The sequence below is a fragment of the Lepisosteus oculatus genome, chromosome 4 (genome assembly GCF_040954835.1).
Source record: "Lepisosteus oculatus isolate fLepOcu1 chromosome 4, fLepOcu1.hap2, whole genome shotgun sequence".
Lineage (NCBI taxonomy): Eukaryota > Metazoa > Chordata > Actinopteri > Semionotiformes > Lepisosteidae > Lepisosteus > Lepisosteus oculatus.
Window position 1 is genome coordinate 21,984,758 of NC_090699.1, and position 15,067 is coordinate 21,999,824.

General features: G+C 36.8%; 1 protein-coding gene across 2 annotated transcripts in view; it reads left to right on the forward strand.

Moving 5' to 3' along the window:
- The window catches only part of prkg1b (protein kinase cGMP-dependent 1b), a 143,946-nt gene extending 131,139 nt beyond the window's left edge, over window positions 1–12,807 (forward strand). For both annotated transcript variants that reach the window (XM_006630376.3, XM_006630375.3), the window contains exons 10-18: window positions 2,824–2,920; window positions 4,997–5,136; window positions 5,821–5,910; window positions 6,387–6,528; window positions 6,732–6,895; window positions 7,676–7,798; window positions 7,892–7,954; window positions 8,400–8,466; window positions 9,228–12,807. In XM_006630376.3, the coding sequence (XP_006630439.1) occupies window positions 2,824–2,920; window positions 4,997–5,136; window positions 5,821–5,910; window positions 6,387–6,528; window positions 6,732–6,895; window positions 7,676–7,798; window positions 7,892–7,954; window positions 8,400–8,466; window positions 9,228–9,326 (985 nt within the window). In that variant the 3' untranslated portion in view covers window positions 9,327–12,807. The remainder of the gene's footprint in view (window positions 1–2,823; window positions 2,921–4,996; window positions 5,137–5,820; window positions 5,911–6,386; window positions 6,529–6,731; window positions 6,896–7,675; window positions 7,799–7,891; window positions 7,955–8,399; window positions 8,467–9,227) is intronic.
- Window positions 12,808–15,067: the final 2,260 nt, after the last annotated feature.

The following is a 15,067-nucleotide window of genomic DNA, read 5'->3' on the forward strand; positions in this document are numbered from 1 at the left end:
CATCTGGGCGTCGATTTAAACTGCCTAAATTCAAGAGCAATAGAGCTAAGTCATCTTTTATTCTATAGCTATCAACTTGCTCAATTTGGACAACTGTTTGTATTTTTTACTTTTTATATATACATTTATTTTCTTTCTCATCATACAAGTATGTTTCTTATTTGTTAATGGGTTGATGTTGTGTTGGATGTATTGTGTAGTGTTTTTACCTGCCTCCAAAGGAAATTTCCTATCTGGGACAAAAAAGTAAAGTAAGTGATGTGTAGGATGTAGGAAAAATCCAAGAGAAAGCCTGTGGGTATTGAGGGAATTATTATTTTTAAAGCTGCTTTCAGTCACATAATAAAACATTGTTTCAGTGCACCAATGAGATTGCCTAGTTTTGAAAGGAAAGTCGTGGTTTTGGGATCAGTATCATTGCTTACATTGGTATGAGTATTTACTCTGTCAGTAGCATGCATGTAACACTGGATAAGATAAATGACCCTGTTTACTCATATCTCTCAGCCCTATAAGGCAAAAGCTTGAGTACAGGAAGTAATGTGCTGCATCTGCTCAGAGGGGTCAAAGGGTAGGTTTGAAGCTATGGCAACAGGAATCAAATAGAAAGTGATACTTCAAAACACTTTAAATATTTGGTCACTTTAAGGAAAGCAATCAAGCTGATGCTGTTGACCATTATATATGCAGTAATTAATAATCTGGGCTGTAGTCTCACTGTAGCATTGGAATGTCAAGTAGTTACAACAGGGCTGATTGGTACTTAAGTAGTTCAGGTGGGGAGCTGTGTCAGCATGCCTAGGCTGCAAAGGAACAAGTAATAGTTTTATTCCATGCTGAAAAGAGAAGAAAGAAAACACAACATTTCAGCTGTGGTGTTGGTTTTCTGTGCTTTAATACTTCTGGCCTCAAAAAGGGAATGCCAGAGATTGAGTAGCTAGCCCAGTAAATTTCCTATTCATGCAAAATTCTCTTGTCTGAGACAAGGCAACAGTTGCAGAGGACTTTAAAATCATACGCATGTGCATAATATCCAGCAGACATATAGAACATAAAGAACAGCTCACAGAATGTTTAGATGGCTGTGCAGCTAGATGTACCGTTCTCTGTCCATACCCTTTTAATAGCCCCTAGCAGGCAAGGCCTTTCTCTTTTCAGTCATATGTTTTAGGACGGTTCTGTCCTGGGGGTCTTATTTTGTGTTGGTCAGGCTGATGCAGAACTGATGTGGCATCTCACTTTTTCCAGTGCTGATTAATGGTGCAACGCTCACACTGGGCAATTTCAGATGCGTCTGCAGGCTGTTCCTCTCTAAGCTTGATCTTGATGTAGCTGACGGAATGCATTCATGCAGTCCCACAGTCACAGAAATAATGGTCAGAGTTACACTCCTCTCCACCACCACCCACTCCATTCACACAATCAGGCAAACACTCACACACAGGGAAATAAAAACACTCTTTATCTTAACCAAAGCTTAAGTATTTTTACTTTGTGAACCTTTATTAAGAATCATGGTGTTGAATATTGATGCAAGTAGCATGCTTTTTGTTTTCCACATAGTTGACTTGGTTACACTGGTAATGAGAAAGACCTTTTCACAATGTTAATTCATTACCTGAAAATAGCATTAATTGTTGTTATTAATTAAACACTGCATACATTTTTTTATTTACTGTTAAAAAGAAAATGGGATCAGTAGCATGCATTGCATTTAAATGAACTTATTCATTTCTCTTAAAACATGATAGTGGATAAAAGGTATTTTTAATCTTTTTTGTGTGTACGTGGTAAAATAAAAGACTGTACCTAAATTAAAGTTATTGAAAAGAATACAATATTGAGCATTCTGGAATGCTGAAATCGATTCGGCTGACACTCATATATAGGTAGGAAAAATAAATTCTTTCCAAAGCATGAACCTATAATGAGTTCTGTCAGCGCTGTTCCCATGTATCAGATGATATGCTGCAGAAGGTTGAAGGTGAATTACAAGGCCATTCAGATTCTCAGAGTTCTTTTTTCAGCAAGCAGTCTGAAGTCCAAGTGCTCAGCTCTGCTTTCCAAGTTCTAAAAATACCACAAGGTTCAGTAAGTGAGTATTTTTAGGGACTGGTGCTTGCTGGGAACCACACTGACTTGTTTTGGCAGACTGTTTCGTGTGTTTGGACTGCATGCCCGTGCCAGTCAGTCTCTTAGTACATTTCTGGGTTGAGCTTGTTTGAGAATGTATTTTTGCAAGATCTACATGTCATAACAGAAACTTTGTAATTAGACAGAGGATATTGCTTAAATCATGTAACAGAAAGAGGACGGAAGAAGAGACAGGACCTGGTGCCAGTTACTTTTCTTTTTTTGTCGTGTGTCCATTTTTCCTGGTGCTGTTTCATGGCTTTGTCACATTCAGTGCACTGTACATAGCACACCTCCTGCAGCCCATCGGAAAAGGTCTACATGCAGAGTCTGGGGTGCTGAAGACGTCTCTGTTCTGTAACTGAAGGACGACTAAACCACACACCCAAGATGTAAAAAGGAAAAAGACCTGTTTACTCTAAATCTAGAAAGACTAGAGGACAGTTTTTTTTTTTTAAATCCCGGTTAAAAACCAAAAACTTATAAAACAGTTCTGTAAGCATTACATATTTGCAGTATTTCCTTGGATGAAAAGGAAATAGAAATGAGAGAACTACATCCAACCCCCCTGAAGAAGGACAGGGGGCAACTGAGTAGTGTTCACGCACACTACCATCCTGTGGTAGTCCCTATCACTTACTATATCTGCACCTCAAAAAAGTTTCCTTTCTTTCACCTTAAAAAATGCAGATATGAAGCAGAGAATGCCTTCTTCTCCAATCTTAAGTTGGCCGACTTCAACATCATCGATACTCTGGGAGTTGGCGGATTTGGCCGCGTGGAGCTGGTAGGCTTTGAGAAAATCCACTTGACTTCTGTTCTTGTCTCTCTGTCATTCCACTTTGCTTCAACCTGTGATCAGGTTGAATTAATCATTGATTTAAGAAAGATTTTGACAAAGGTAATATTTATGTAACTTTCGAGAAGCAAATGCGACAACTTCAGCACAGGGAAGTCAAATATTTTGCCTTTCTTGGATCCACAGAAGAGCATCTTCTTATTACAGAAATAGGCCAAATATTCAGTTTTGGTTCATTTTGTGCATGATGATGTTACATATTAGTAAAATACAAAAGCTATATTTAATATTTACTCTCTAATCTGAAAGTATCAATTTTGTTTAGGATGTATTTATCTGCATTATTTTTATATGATTACTCATAATGTTTTTTCCCCCTGTATAAGAAAAAAGCATTGCAGCATTAATTTTGTACTTCCTGTTAGGGACATCCTGATCTCCTATAGATTCAAGTAACAAAAATACCAAAAATATTAATCATTCCACCTCTTAATATTCCTGTGCCAGTCCAGTTTTGAAAATGCATTTGGTTTGTCTGTAGACAAACACAATAGGCACTTCAGACAAAAAAAACACAATCAAATGAGGGAGTTTGCCTTTATAGTGTAAGGAACCCTTTATACTGGAGTGTTTCATATAATATCAAAACAGTCTACCACATTTTTCAGTGGTACCAGAAGTATTACATGTACCCACTCTCAGCAAATACATTATCAGGATAATGTGTCAGATCATGCAATGGGCTGCACGACACACCTTTGATTGTTTGTCAGTACCCTTTGGCACTATATGAAATTTAATGGCCTGACATTCTACTCTCGTAAACTACACTAATAAACTTTGATGTGCACAGTATCTTCTCCAGGAATTTCAGAATCAATTTCTCATGTAAATTCTGCCATTCTGCCAAAGTTTAAAATTTTATCTTAAGGCAGCATTAGTTTAATAGATGTCATTTTCTGTCTTCCATCTGAGATACTCTTGGTGCATACATGTAAGCATTAAAAAATTACAGTAGTAACAACAAAATGAAACCCAGTCATAACAACCTTCTGGGTATGCATTCCATCATTAGTCAGTCACTGGCTGGTAAAGGTCTATATAAAGATGTGCTACTGTCTGCAGGCTATTTCTTTTAATGGAAAATAAAATAAAATGCCTGATTAACTTTGTGACAGGTACAATCTACCATGTGTACAGGGAAGTAAGATCAAACACCTGTGCTTCTCTCAAATACCAGAGTATGTTCTGTGTACCTATGATGAAAATATATTTCTTTTCCAGACGAATTGATAATATTTTTTTGTGTGTAATATAGCAATTTCTTTAGATTAGAGCATCTTGGTGTCCAATTTAAAGAATAACAAAGAAGTCATTTTCAGTTGACAACACGTAGGCTTTTTGATCTAATCTATAGCTAGCAGTGTACTCATTGGTACATTTACTGCCTCTGGAAACTAGATAGACAGCAGTATGTGGTGCAAGACACCACATGGGCAGGGAGTTTGAGGCTGGTGCAGCGTGGAGGAACTGAGACCATCAGTAGTTCAGTAAAGGAAAAGCCCAGCAGTGTGACCTAATGAGGAACCCCCAACTCTTTTTGGCTTGGTTGTCCTGACCTATTTTGAGCGCAGCAAAGCAGAAACAAGTGTCCCCTTGCCAGGGGCATCATGTTCACCCTGGTGTGGATTATTGCTCGATAGCAGAGATCGAATGACCCTTCACACTGACTCCGCCTAAGGTACGAAATGTGAAAAACTCAACTCAGAGCAAAAACATCTTAAGATAGCAGGTACAGATTTGACCATTCCACACTGTAACAGTAATTAGCACCACGTGGTCATTAAAAATGCAGAACTTACGAAGGTCACATTCTGCTGCGATAGCAACCTGATGTCATACATTTTGCAAAAAAAAAAGTTATTTATGAAAATAACGTTGAAAAAAAATGTTTCACAGCAAAACTCTTTTTGCAAAAGTGTAGGTCATGCTTACTCTGAACATCAAGTATTTTGCACAGCTTTCGAGCAGCTAGAGAACCTACATGTAAGGTTTATTTTGCAGGTCCAACTGAAAAGTGATGAAGCCAAAACATTTGCAATGAAGATCCTGAAGAAGAGACACATAGTGGACACCAGGCAGCAGGAGCACATTCGATCAGAGAAGCAGATCATGCAGGAGGCCCACTCTGATTTCATTGTGAGGTATCCACACCTGTCCAGCACGGTTTCTGTGTCTGGAACCTAGCATGCACGCCCATAGCAGCTTTGCTCTTTCCAAAGTGTGGAATTGCTGTGGGATCTGCAGCAAAATACATTTTAAATGTTACACAACACTTAGTAATGAGTGTACTAAAAGTGAGAAGCTGTACAAGCTAGCTGCTCTCTGAGCTGAAAGTTAGACGGGAACCTTGCAGGAGCAGCTGCAAGGATGCAGTCATCTTTTCCAATGCCAAGGGGATTTCTTGCCAGAGAAAGAGAAAGCGACATCTCCGCATCTTCAGTCCCAGGCAGTACAGCGAAGAAAAGCAGGGGGCAGAAGTCCAATAAGAAAGTGAAAGTAATCTTTCTTGCAGAGAGGTTTCAGCCATGACCTGCTAAATGATAACAAAAATCTCAAAAAGATTATTTAAGATTTCTTAAAGATGTCTATTTTCAGAAAGGTTTTTTTTTAATGGTTCTATATGCCCAATTGCTTTCCTATTGCATTCCATACCCCCATCTACTATTTTCTCTCAGTGTGTATTTTGTGTTGTAAAGTGCTTTTAGAAGTCACTTTTAAAGGTGCTATATAAAAATAAAGATTAATATTATTATTTGAAAGAGAATTGTAAGAGTTGTAGGATTCTTTACATACTTAATCACAGAGTTGGTGTCTTTTTTTATTAGGCTCTATAGGACTTTCAAGGACAGCAAGTACCTGTACATGTTAATGGAGGCTTGCCTTGGAGGAGAGTTATGGACCATTCTCAGGGACAGGTATGGTGACTTTAACTTTAATAGACTTTAATAGAATATTTAAAATAAATAATTTAATGTGTTTTTTATTAAATACATTTCATTCCCATAAACAATGAAAATGAATAGAAAGAACATGATCATTTTTATTCATTTGTTTTCCTGAATAATCATTTATTGCTTTAAGAATTTCTGCATAGTAACACTTGCAAACAGGAGGAGGCCACTCGGCCCATCTAGATCACTTGGTAGTAAGTAGCTAATTGAGATGTAGTATCTTAAACAAAACTGCTTATTGACTTCAAAACATGGCTGGGTAGCTTGTTCCATAGTTGTAAAAATAATAATGCAGGCAGGACATAGATCCACTAATTCTTAGTGTTTTTTTAAGCAGGCGGGATATTTTATTACAAGAAAATTACAGTCTTGTCACATGCTTAATTCAGATGTCAAAGTTGCTCTGTTACATGTAAGTGTTAAATTTTTTTTTATTGTAGAGGTTCATTTGAAGATTCAACAACTCGATTTTACACAGCATGTGTTGTTGAAGCTTTCGCTTACCTGCATTCCAAAGGAATTATATACCGGGACCTGAAACCAGAAAACCTCATCCTAGATCACAGAGGTTACGCAAAGCTTGTAAGTGCCAGATTGGAATCAAAAGTGCCTTTTCAGTGTTCTAAACACTTCATGAAGAGCTCACTGTCATGAAATACCTTGAATTGTTTCACTCATACACTGCTCAGAAAAAAGCATGCAAGACTGGCTTTCTGTTGTTGACAAGAAAATATGTTGATTTTGATTGGCAACATTACATTCTGAAGGACTGTGTGTTCTTTTAGGTTGACTTTGGCTTTGCCAAAAAAATAGGATTTGGAAAGAAAACATGGACTTTCTGTGGGACGCCAGAGTATGTAGCACCAGAGATTATCCTGAATAAAGGCCATGACATTTCAGCTGACTACTGGTCTTTAGGGATCCTAATGTATGAACTTCTGACTGGCAGGTAAGACATAAAAGCAAACACTTGTTCTAAGATAGCAAAGGTCACAAGTGACACATCAGTTACAAGTTTCACAGTCTTGTGTGATTAATGTGAAGCACCCTAAGGCCCTGTTAGTAAAATATAAAATATAAATGTAACTGTACCATTCAGGTGCCTAGATTTCTAAATTAACTATACAGTATTTTAGATTCACAGGGTTTTTAGATATGCAATTTTGCTATTTTTTCTTAATTTTTATTGTTTAGTCATGTCTCTAACTGTTTAAAAGAAAACAACTGAAAAACAATCATAAGCTGCAAAAGCTGAACAGAGCTACAAAATGCTTCAAAGTGTTTGTTGAAAGACAAGAGTGTTTTCACTAACATACCTTAGTCCTGCCAGCAAACTGCTCCTGAGGTTGTAAAAATACAGTTCTGTGGTTAAATATGTCAGGGGCCTGTTGTGAACACAAGCCTCCTGGGGAGGCAGCCTTGTGATGTTAACAGCAGCTGAATTCATCAAATCTGGTTCACTGAACAGTGGTGATGGAGAGGACTGGAACACACTATTAAATCTTGGGTATATACAGTACTTTATATATAAAATAAATGAAATGAAAGCATTTATAAAGGTAGGTGCTGGATGCTAATGATGTTAACGTCACTTGTTTTGGTGTACAAAACTACATTCATTACAAGTCCATTTTCACAACATCTTAGAAATTAGTAAACTGTAATTGGCCAAAATTCCTATTATGTATTTATGGTAGCAACAATGACGCAGATGTCTTTTTTTTTTAAGCCCACCTTTCTCAGGCCCTGATCCTATGAAAACTTACAACATCATACTGAGGGGCATTGACATGATTGAATTTCCAAAGAAGATAACCAAAAATGCTGCTAATTTAATCAAAAAACTATGCAGGTGAGTGCTATCATGGTAATGTATTCAGAATAGAAATGGATCACTCATTTTACTGCTTGATAGTTTTCCTAAAGCGCTTTTCCTTTTTTTCAGGGACAATCCTTCTGAAAGACTAGGAAACTTGAAAAACGGTGTGAAAGATATCCAGAAGCACAAGTGAGTGACTGCAGAATGAAACAATATTTCTACGTCACTATGTTCAGTATGTAAGTGCAGGAATAGTTAACCTGGCATGTAGAATCCATACCATTGCAGGCTTTTGCTCCAGGTAATAGTTAATTACCAAAGTGATATGAAGCACCTGGATGAGCTAAGGCTCAATTTAGACAAAGGATTTTAGTGCTCATCATACTAGAAGATTCAAAGTTTTGTAAAGGCCTGGAATCATTTTACCAAGGCTGAGTGCTCTGCCCTAGTGGGACTCTTTTGACAGTTCACGGCTATGTATTAGTCTTCTCTAAGAATAAAACAGCTAATATATTTTGTGATCGTGAAAATATGAAGATCCAATGTGCTGTATAAATATAAAAACTGTATCTAAGATGCCAAAGGTCAATCAGTGTGAAAACCCCATTAACCATCTTTGCTTTATTCTTCATAGGTGGTTTGAAGGCTTTAACTGGGAGGGTTTACGCAAAGGAACCCTGACACCTCCTATAATACCCAATGCAAGTACAAAATTTGCTTTTTCATCTGTTCTTCTTCTTAGCTCAGACCTTCCTACATTCAAATTTTTAGCAATTCAGTTTTTATGTACAGAACATGTTTGTGGTTTATTACATGGCTTATCTGGTTTTATTAATCCTAATAGCTTTCAGAGCTACAAAAATATTACAAAATGCAACTGGCCACAGTGCCTTTTCCACTTCTGCTGTTAGTGACTTAATTAGTGACTGATCTTTAGCTTGATTGGACCAATTGAATACTTTTGAATAGATGGTAATGTTTTAAACAGACCTAAAAATCTGCTGGATTTTGATCCTCAGGGAATGGACTGAGGTTGTTTACTTGTACTGTCTCATAATTATGTTAGTCTCATAATTTTACCTGAATCATAAAGGTCTGTCTCCCAACTCTGGTGACAGGAATTGTACAACTACAGTATGTTGTAGAAGTCCAGTGTATGAAGTTCATTTCAAATGTCTCTGTATTATATAGACCAATGATTCTTATACTTGATCTTGACAATGTTTCTATTGCCTTTAACATTAGCTGAGGTCTCACATACATCAGTTGAACTAACAATTGACATATTTTGACGTTAATTATGTGGACATAGTTCTATTAAAGTAACAGCTCAAGGCTTGAATGAAAATGAGCAGACACTAGTCCTTCGGGACCAGGGCTAGGACCTATTAATATAAAGTGTAAGTATTATTCTCTCTCATCAAATTGTAAATAATTCTGGGCGTACATTTTGTTTTTTCAGGTCACATCTCCCACAGACACAAGTAACTTTGACAGTTTCCCTGAAGACAACGATGACCCACCTCCAGATGATAACTCAGGATGGGACAATGACTTTTAACCTCATTTCCTCAACATGCTTCTGTGTTGCCTAGGACAGCTTCTTCAGGACAAAGCTGCAAGCGCAACCTGTAACAAAGAGGTGAATTAATGGAAAAATGAAGGAAAAAGCAATGCTCTGGGTCACCAAGATGCCTTTACTGATGCTGCTTCAGTTACTCCAGTGGCATTGGGACTTAAGTTTAGATAACAGCAGGGCTCCTTTGGTATTTTACCTTCATATTTATTGTTGTGCAAATGGTGGTCCTGGAGCAAGGCCTTTTTGTTTAAACTTAGCAGGAACATTAGGTTTTCTTTTGCTGCAAAGAACCTGCTCGCCTCTACTGCTAGTTTTAAAGATAAGAAAATTGGGTAAGAGAAAAATTTGAAGCCTTGGTTCATCCTTATATTTTGGATTTTACAGCTTTTCATCGGTAACTGGAGTGGAGGTATATTCAATAATCCTAGCTGGCCGTTGTATTGATACAGCATGGCTCCCTCCTTTTAGAATGAGTGCAGCCACCTTCAGACTTAGACAGGACCATGACACTATTGGATCACTCACGTCAGAGTAATAACTGTCATGTTTACTTCTTTCTAAGTGCTCATGACAAAGCTGAATGTTATTATTGTTGAATAAATTAATATATAATATTAAGATCTGTTTATCTACAGTGTATGAAAATTTACCTTAAAAGCACAAATGTTGTTTTTGATTTACTTTCTCTTTTGATAGTTATGGTACTTCTACGACTAATCAGAAGAGTGCATTGCTAATTAAAACTTAAAAAATGTGTAGCCTACAGATATTCAGATAAAACTGTATGCTATGTTCTTGTTTTTGTAAATACAGTTGTCATCATATGCAATTTTTTACTCTTCGGTATCTGCTTTCATATGATATCCCATATACATTCAATTGAGGACAAGAGCTTTTCACTTTCTAAACCCCCTGAACAGGCTACTGCACATGGCAGTTTTAGGTAAAACACTTCAAATACAGACTTCAAATCCTAATTTGAAGAAAAGAAACACTAACAGTATTATAATATTAAAACTAGGGGGAAGACATAAAGGTGTTTTTATTTCTTTAAAATAGTTTTAGAATTTGTATCTCAATTTTCAAAATTTGAAAGGGGTTTTGTATGGAAGTTTTTTTCTTCATGAATCTGTCTGGACAGAATTGGTGGGATTCCCAAATGTTTTAAGAGTGGGAAAATACAAAAATACCCTATGAATTGCGTGTAATTTAGTTAGTGTGTTAATGAAATGCAGGTACGGCACATTTATGAAATGATGTTATTTCACTTGATACAGTATTCAAGGCACCACAAGGTGGCAGACTGTTACAGGAGTAGGAACCAATGTTCTACATTTCTGACTGTGGTGCACAAGTGTTACATCATTTGAGACTAATGATCTCTGAAGGAAATGATGACATTTACATGAGAACAACACCAACACATTACAATCATCAGAACATACATACTATAAAATGAATACTAGTTGCAATTCATTAATAGTGGTAGCATCTATGTATAGTATTTTTTATATTTCAACATCTATTCAAATTGAAACTTAGACGTTGCGTACCAATAATTTTTCAGTGTACTCTTTTTCTGTAGATATGTTCTTCATATTGCCACAAACCTGAATTTCAATGAATTATGTGCAATGAAAGCTAAATGAATTCCATATTCTAGGTGCAAAAGCTCTGTACGTGACTTACACTGTGCTGGATTAATAAGTTGAGAAATGTTATTTAATCGTAGGACCACAGATAAATATTTGTGTATATAGATATTTTAGCATCAACAGTTTGTGATACATGTTAATTTTTTTATTTTTTAGAGTATGATGGCATTATTACTTAATTTGAATATCTGAGACTGTGTGCATTGTTTGTCTTTGGTTTAATCAGACTTGAATGATCTCAATGTGTAACATCATCAATTTGAAGACTGTATTCTCTCCAACACTAGACTAGAATCACTCATTAACTGGCTGTTTGGCATTGTTGCAAGTGCCTTAAATTAATGGCATCCAAAAATAACTATCAGATTTGGTGTAATGCTGCATGACAAAGACGAACACCTCAAACTGTTGTCTTTTCTTAGCTTGCTGCTTTTTTACGGTTCTTTCAGCTCTTTATAAGCCTTTCTTACAATAAAATGTATCTTTCAAACGATGAAATGATCTCCTTATTTCTGTGGCTAAATTGTAAATCTGTTAATTAGATGCTGCATCATTTCTGTGAAATGTATACTGTTTGTGCAGGTTAACTTAAACGAGTAACTATATACACTATTGGGTCAGATATATTCCTAGTCTGCTGTGTGGTTATGACAGCTCCCTCCCCATGGAATAAATACTTGCATTGTAATGATTTTTATGCAACTGTCAGCCACTGAATAGCTGACATAACCATCAAGCTCATCTCGGCTTCAAGACCGGTCTCTCAGAAAGGTCATTTCTACATTTTGACCATTTGCATAAAAATGTCATAGTGAACCACATTATGAAGCAATCTGTGCATAGCTTTGTTGCAATCAGAACTGAACATATTACTTATCAAATCCACAAACCAATGCTATTATGTTACATACAAAGTGGGTAGGAATGTAAATTTCTTGTTTTTCTTAGTCATTTACCTTTGTGAGCCATGTAAGTGCTTTTCTTCAAAGCCTGTAATAATAACAAATGTGATTTGTAACCTTAGGTAGCAGCCGCCTCTGTCAGGCAGCCTGACGAGGATTTTATTGCACAGCTAGAGAGAAGGCACAATCAGTGCTCTGTTATTGAAGAATTCTAAAGGGATTATAATAAGTAGCTATTTGAAATAGTATTCTGTGTGCAATTATTGAAGCCTGTCACAATAAGTTAAAAAAATTAATACCTAAAATCTAAGAACAGTTCTATCAATGAAAGATGGCAATGGATATTTAGGCCAAGGCAGAAAAATCAAATACATGCAATCCCCAACTATTTTTCTTGAGGGGCTATTGTCAAAAGAAGGCATGAATTGTAGAGCAGCTCAGTCTCGGCACTGCACAGCATAATAGGAATATTGCTTTAAGTAGCTTTCTTGTATATGCAACTCATTTGTGATATGTATAAGAATAACAGTGATAACAGTTTTATTCTTTTCCATTGTCCATTGCAATAATGTAGTCATGTTGCTGGAACCATGAAAAAGAAAAACGTTTCAATATATGATTTTGATTAGAGAAGTTATTTGTCCAGTGTACAATAGCTACTTGCTATATGTTAGTGTGTTAACCTGTTTCAGGCTATTTTGCTCGCTGTAATAGTTAAATGGGGAACTTTGTTTTTTTTATCCACAACAAAACTCATGAAGTAATTATCAGTTGCATTCAGTGTTGCCTAAAACATTTCTTTATTGAGCTGCTTTCATCTTATTCTGTATTCTCACTGCAACTTTAATTGCAGAGTGCCTGTTGTATAACTTTATGAAGCTAAAATAAAGACAAGTTACTTTTGGACACTTCTTGACTGCATTTATTGTTTTCACGTTATCAGTGATGCTGAAATGTTTCACTGTTTAAAAAACTGTAATTCTTTGAGAATTAGACTCCTCAGACAGTTTTCACCCTCTGGTCCACCATTAAAAATGTCATTTTTTTGTCTTCAGCATTCGGAGTTCAGAGTACCACAGCCCCAGAAAACTCTCTCCTGTCTTCACAGAGAAGGCTCTGGAGGCTCTGAAGGGCAAGGCCAAGGGAAATCGATCAGCTAGTCAGGAGGAGAGTGCATGATGGCCATTATTCCCTTGCTACTACTGTTCTGGGATCAAACAAGAGCAATTCAATCTGCAGGCTACCAGGTTGTAGCTGTCAGTGTGATGCCTTGTAGGAAAGCTATATACATTTTAGGTGTGGTGCTGATTCAAGTTTAAAGGTAAAGCTTTACAGTAGATACAGTATGTATCTTCTTACGTTCTGCTGTTTCTGTGAACAAGGGGAAGCTTTTACTCAGCGTAGCCCACACCCTTGGCTCCTCTGTCTTTTGTGTTCTTCCAAATAAGCACATATCCAAAACCTATGATGGAGTTGAGATGAAATCCATTGCATTGTGTCATGGCAGCTTTCTTCACTCTGTGTATTTCATATAAGGCACATCACGGCTGAATTATGAAGGGTGGCTGCTCAAAGTTTTTAACCCCTTACATCAGGGCACTAAAATCAACATGCCCTTCAGTAGCAGCTTTGTCTCCTTTTTTGAGAAACATAATGCAAATATCCATTTTATGCTTATATCTCAATTTACAGCCCATTCAAAAAAGCTAATCATACTGACTCGTCCACATCTTTCCTTTCTAGGAGTACATTCTTTATTTTGTTAATTGTTGCCGTTGTCCTTTTATCAGTGCACTTTTCACTCATCCCAGCTAATTTTTTAAACGACTGACACGTTTCCTGTTCTATCACAGCTGATGGGGTTAAGAGCATCACTCATTAGCTGCCGTCTTCGGAACTTATAGGTATGGAGCTTTGTTTTTGCAGTGCCATCAGAAATGAAGCCGTAGTTGTACCGATATTTAACGCTTATCTCCATCCTTTGGTCTCAACGAAACTGTAGAGACAGCCGTATATCGATATATCATTACAGAAACAAGTTTGTGCTGGATATGGGACGTACCACGTCAGAAACCTCCACCCCCAGTCGAAGAGTCTGAAACGTAGAGGTGTATTTCCGTCAATTAACAACGCAACTTGTATTCGGATGGATTAAACATATCAGAATTCAGTTAACAATTGGTACTAAAACGACAGAACTAGAATTTAAATCAGTAGTACACGTTTAGAAAAGTGTTACCACCAATTGAAGTCTCGGTATAATGGAAACAGCAGTTCTATCAGATATGATTTACTATTTTCAAGAAAAATTAAATGAGCGGAGCTATCAAAACATTAATATTTACTAGAGTTCAGTCCACTAGATGGGCCAAAATCGTATTTTTATGTGCAGTGTGGTATCTTAGTTTTTCTGTGATATTTAATATGTTCTGCTTGTTTCAGTTAATACTAAATTATTATGAATTTATTTACCACTCTTTTGACGTGGCTAACTAGTAAAGCCTATTGTAGTATGAATGGATTAGGCGGCAAGAAGGCATTTGAAAACAAGATTACCTGGCGTCCAACCAGACGAATTTGCTGAGCACAATGTCTGTGAAAACCTGCTAAAAGCCGAGTAAACGGACTGTTTGTGAAGATGCCGTGCCTGCTAAAGTCTGATTAAGACATGGGGTTCTAGTTCTGTTTGATCTCCTCTTCATCAAAGGCTCCTTAACACAAGCTACATTTTACACTACTGTAGGCTTGGATGTACTGTTAAAACAAAGCCAAAGACCAAAGAATTCGGGTGAATGCTGCCAATTCACGTTTAATGAAGTGTATTGAGCATTTGTCTTGTAGTTGCCTATTATAACCAACCTCTGTCAACAGCATCACAAAGCCTTTTTATTTAAGAGGTTATCCAAAGTATCAGGCAGACATTCTCTTAGAAACTGTTAAATCGTTAGCGCGGTTTTGTGGTTACAAACATTTGGCCAATGGAACTAGTCCAGTACGTGTCCTTTTTAATCACGAGGAGAGATATACGGACACCACAAAGCTGTTATTTAAAACGCAAGTTCATATCCAAGTAACAATCAGTTACGTTAAAAATATTTACACGGATAAGTAAATCACGCACCTTTCGATGTGTTAACTAGACAGGAACTGAAAGAGCTAAGGGCTA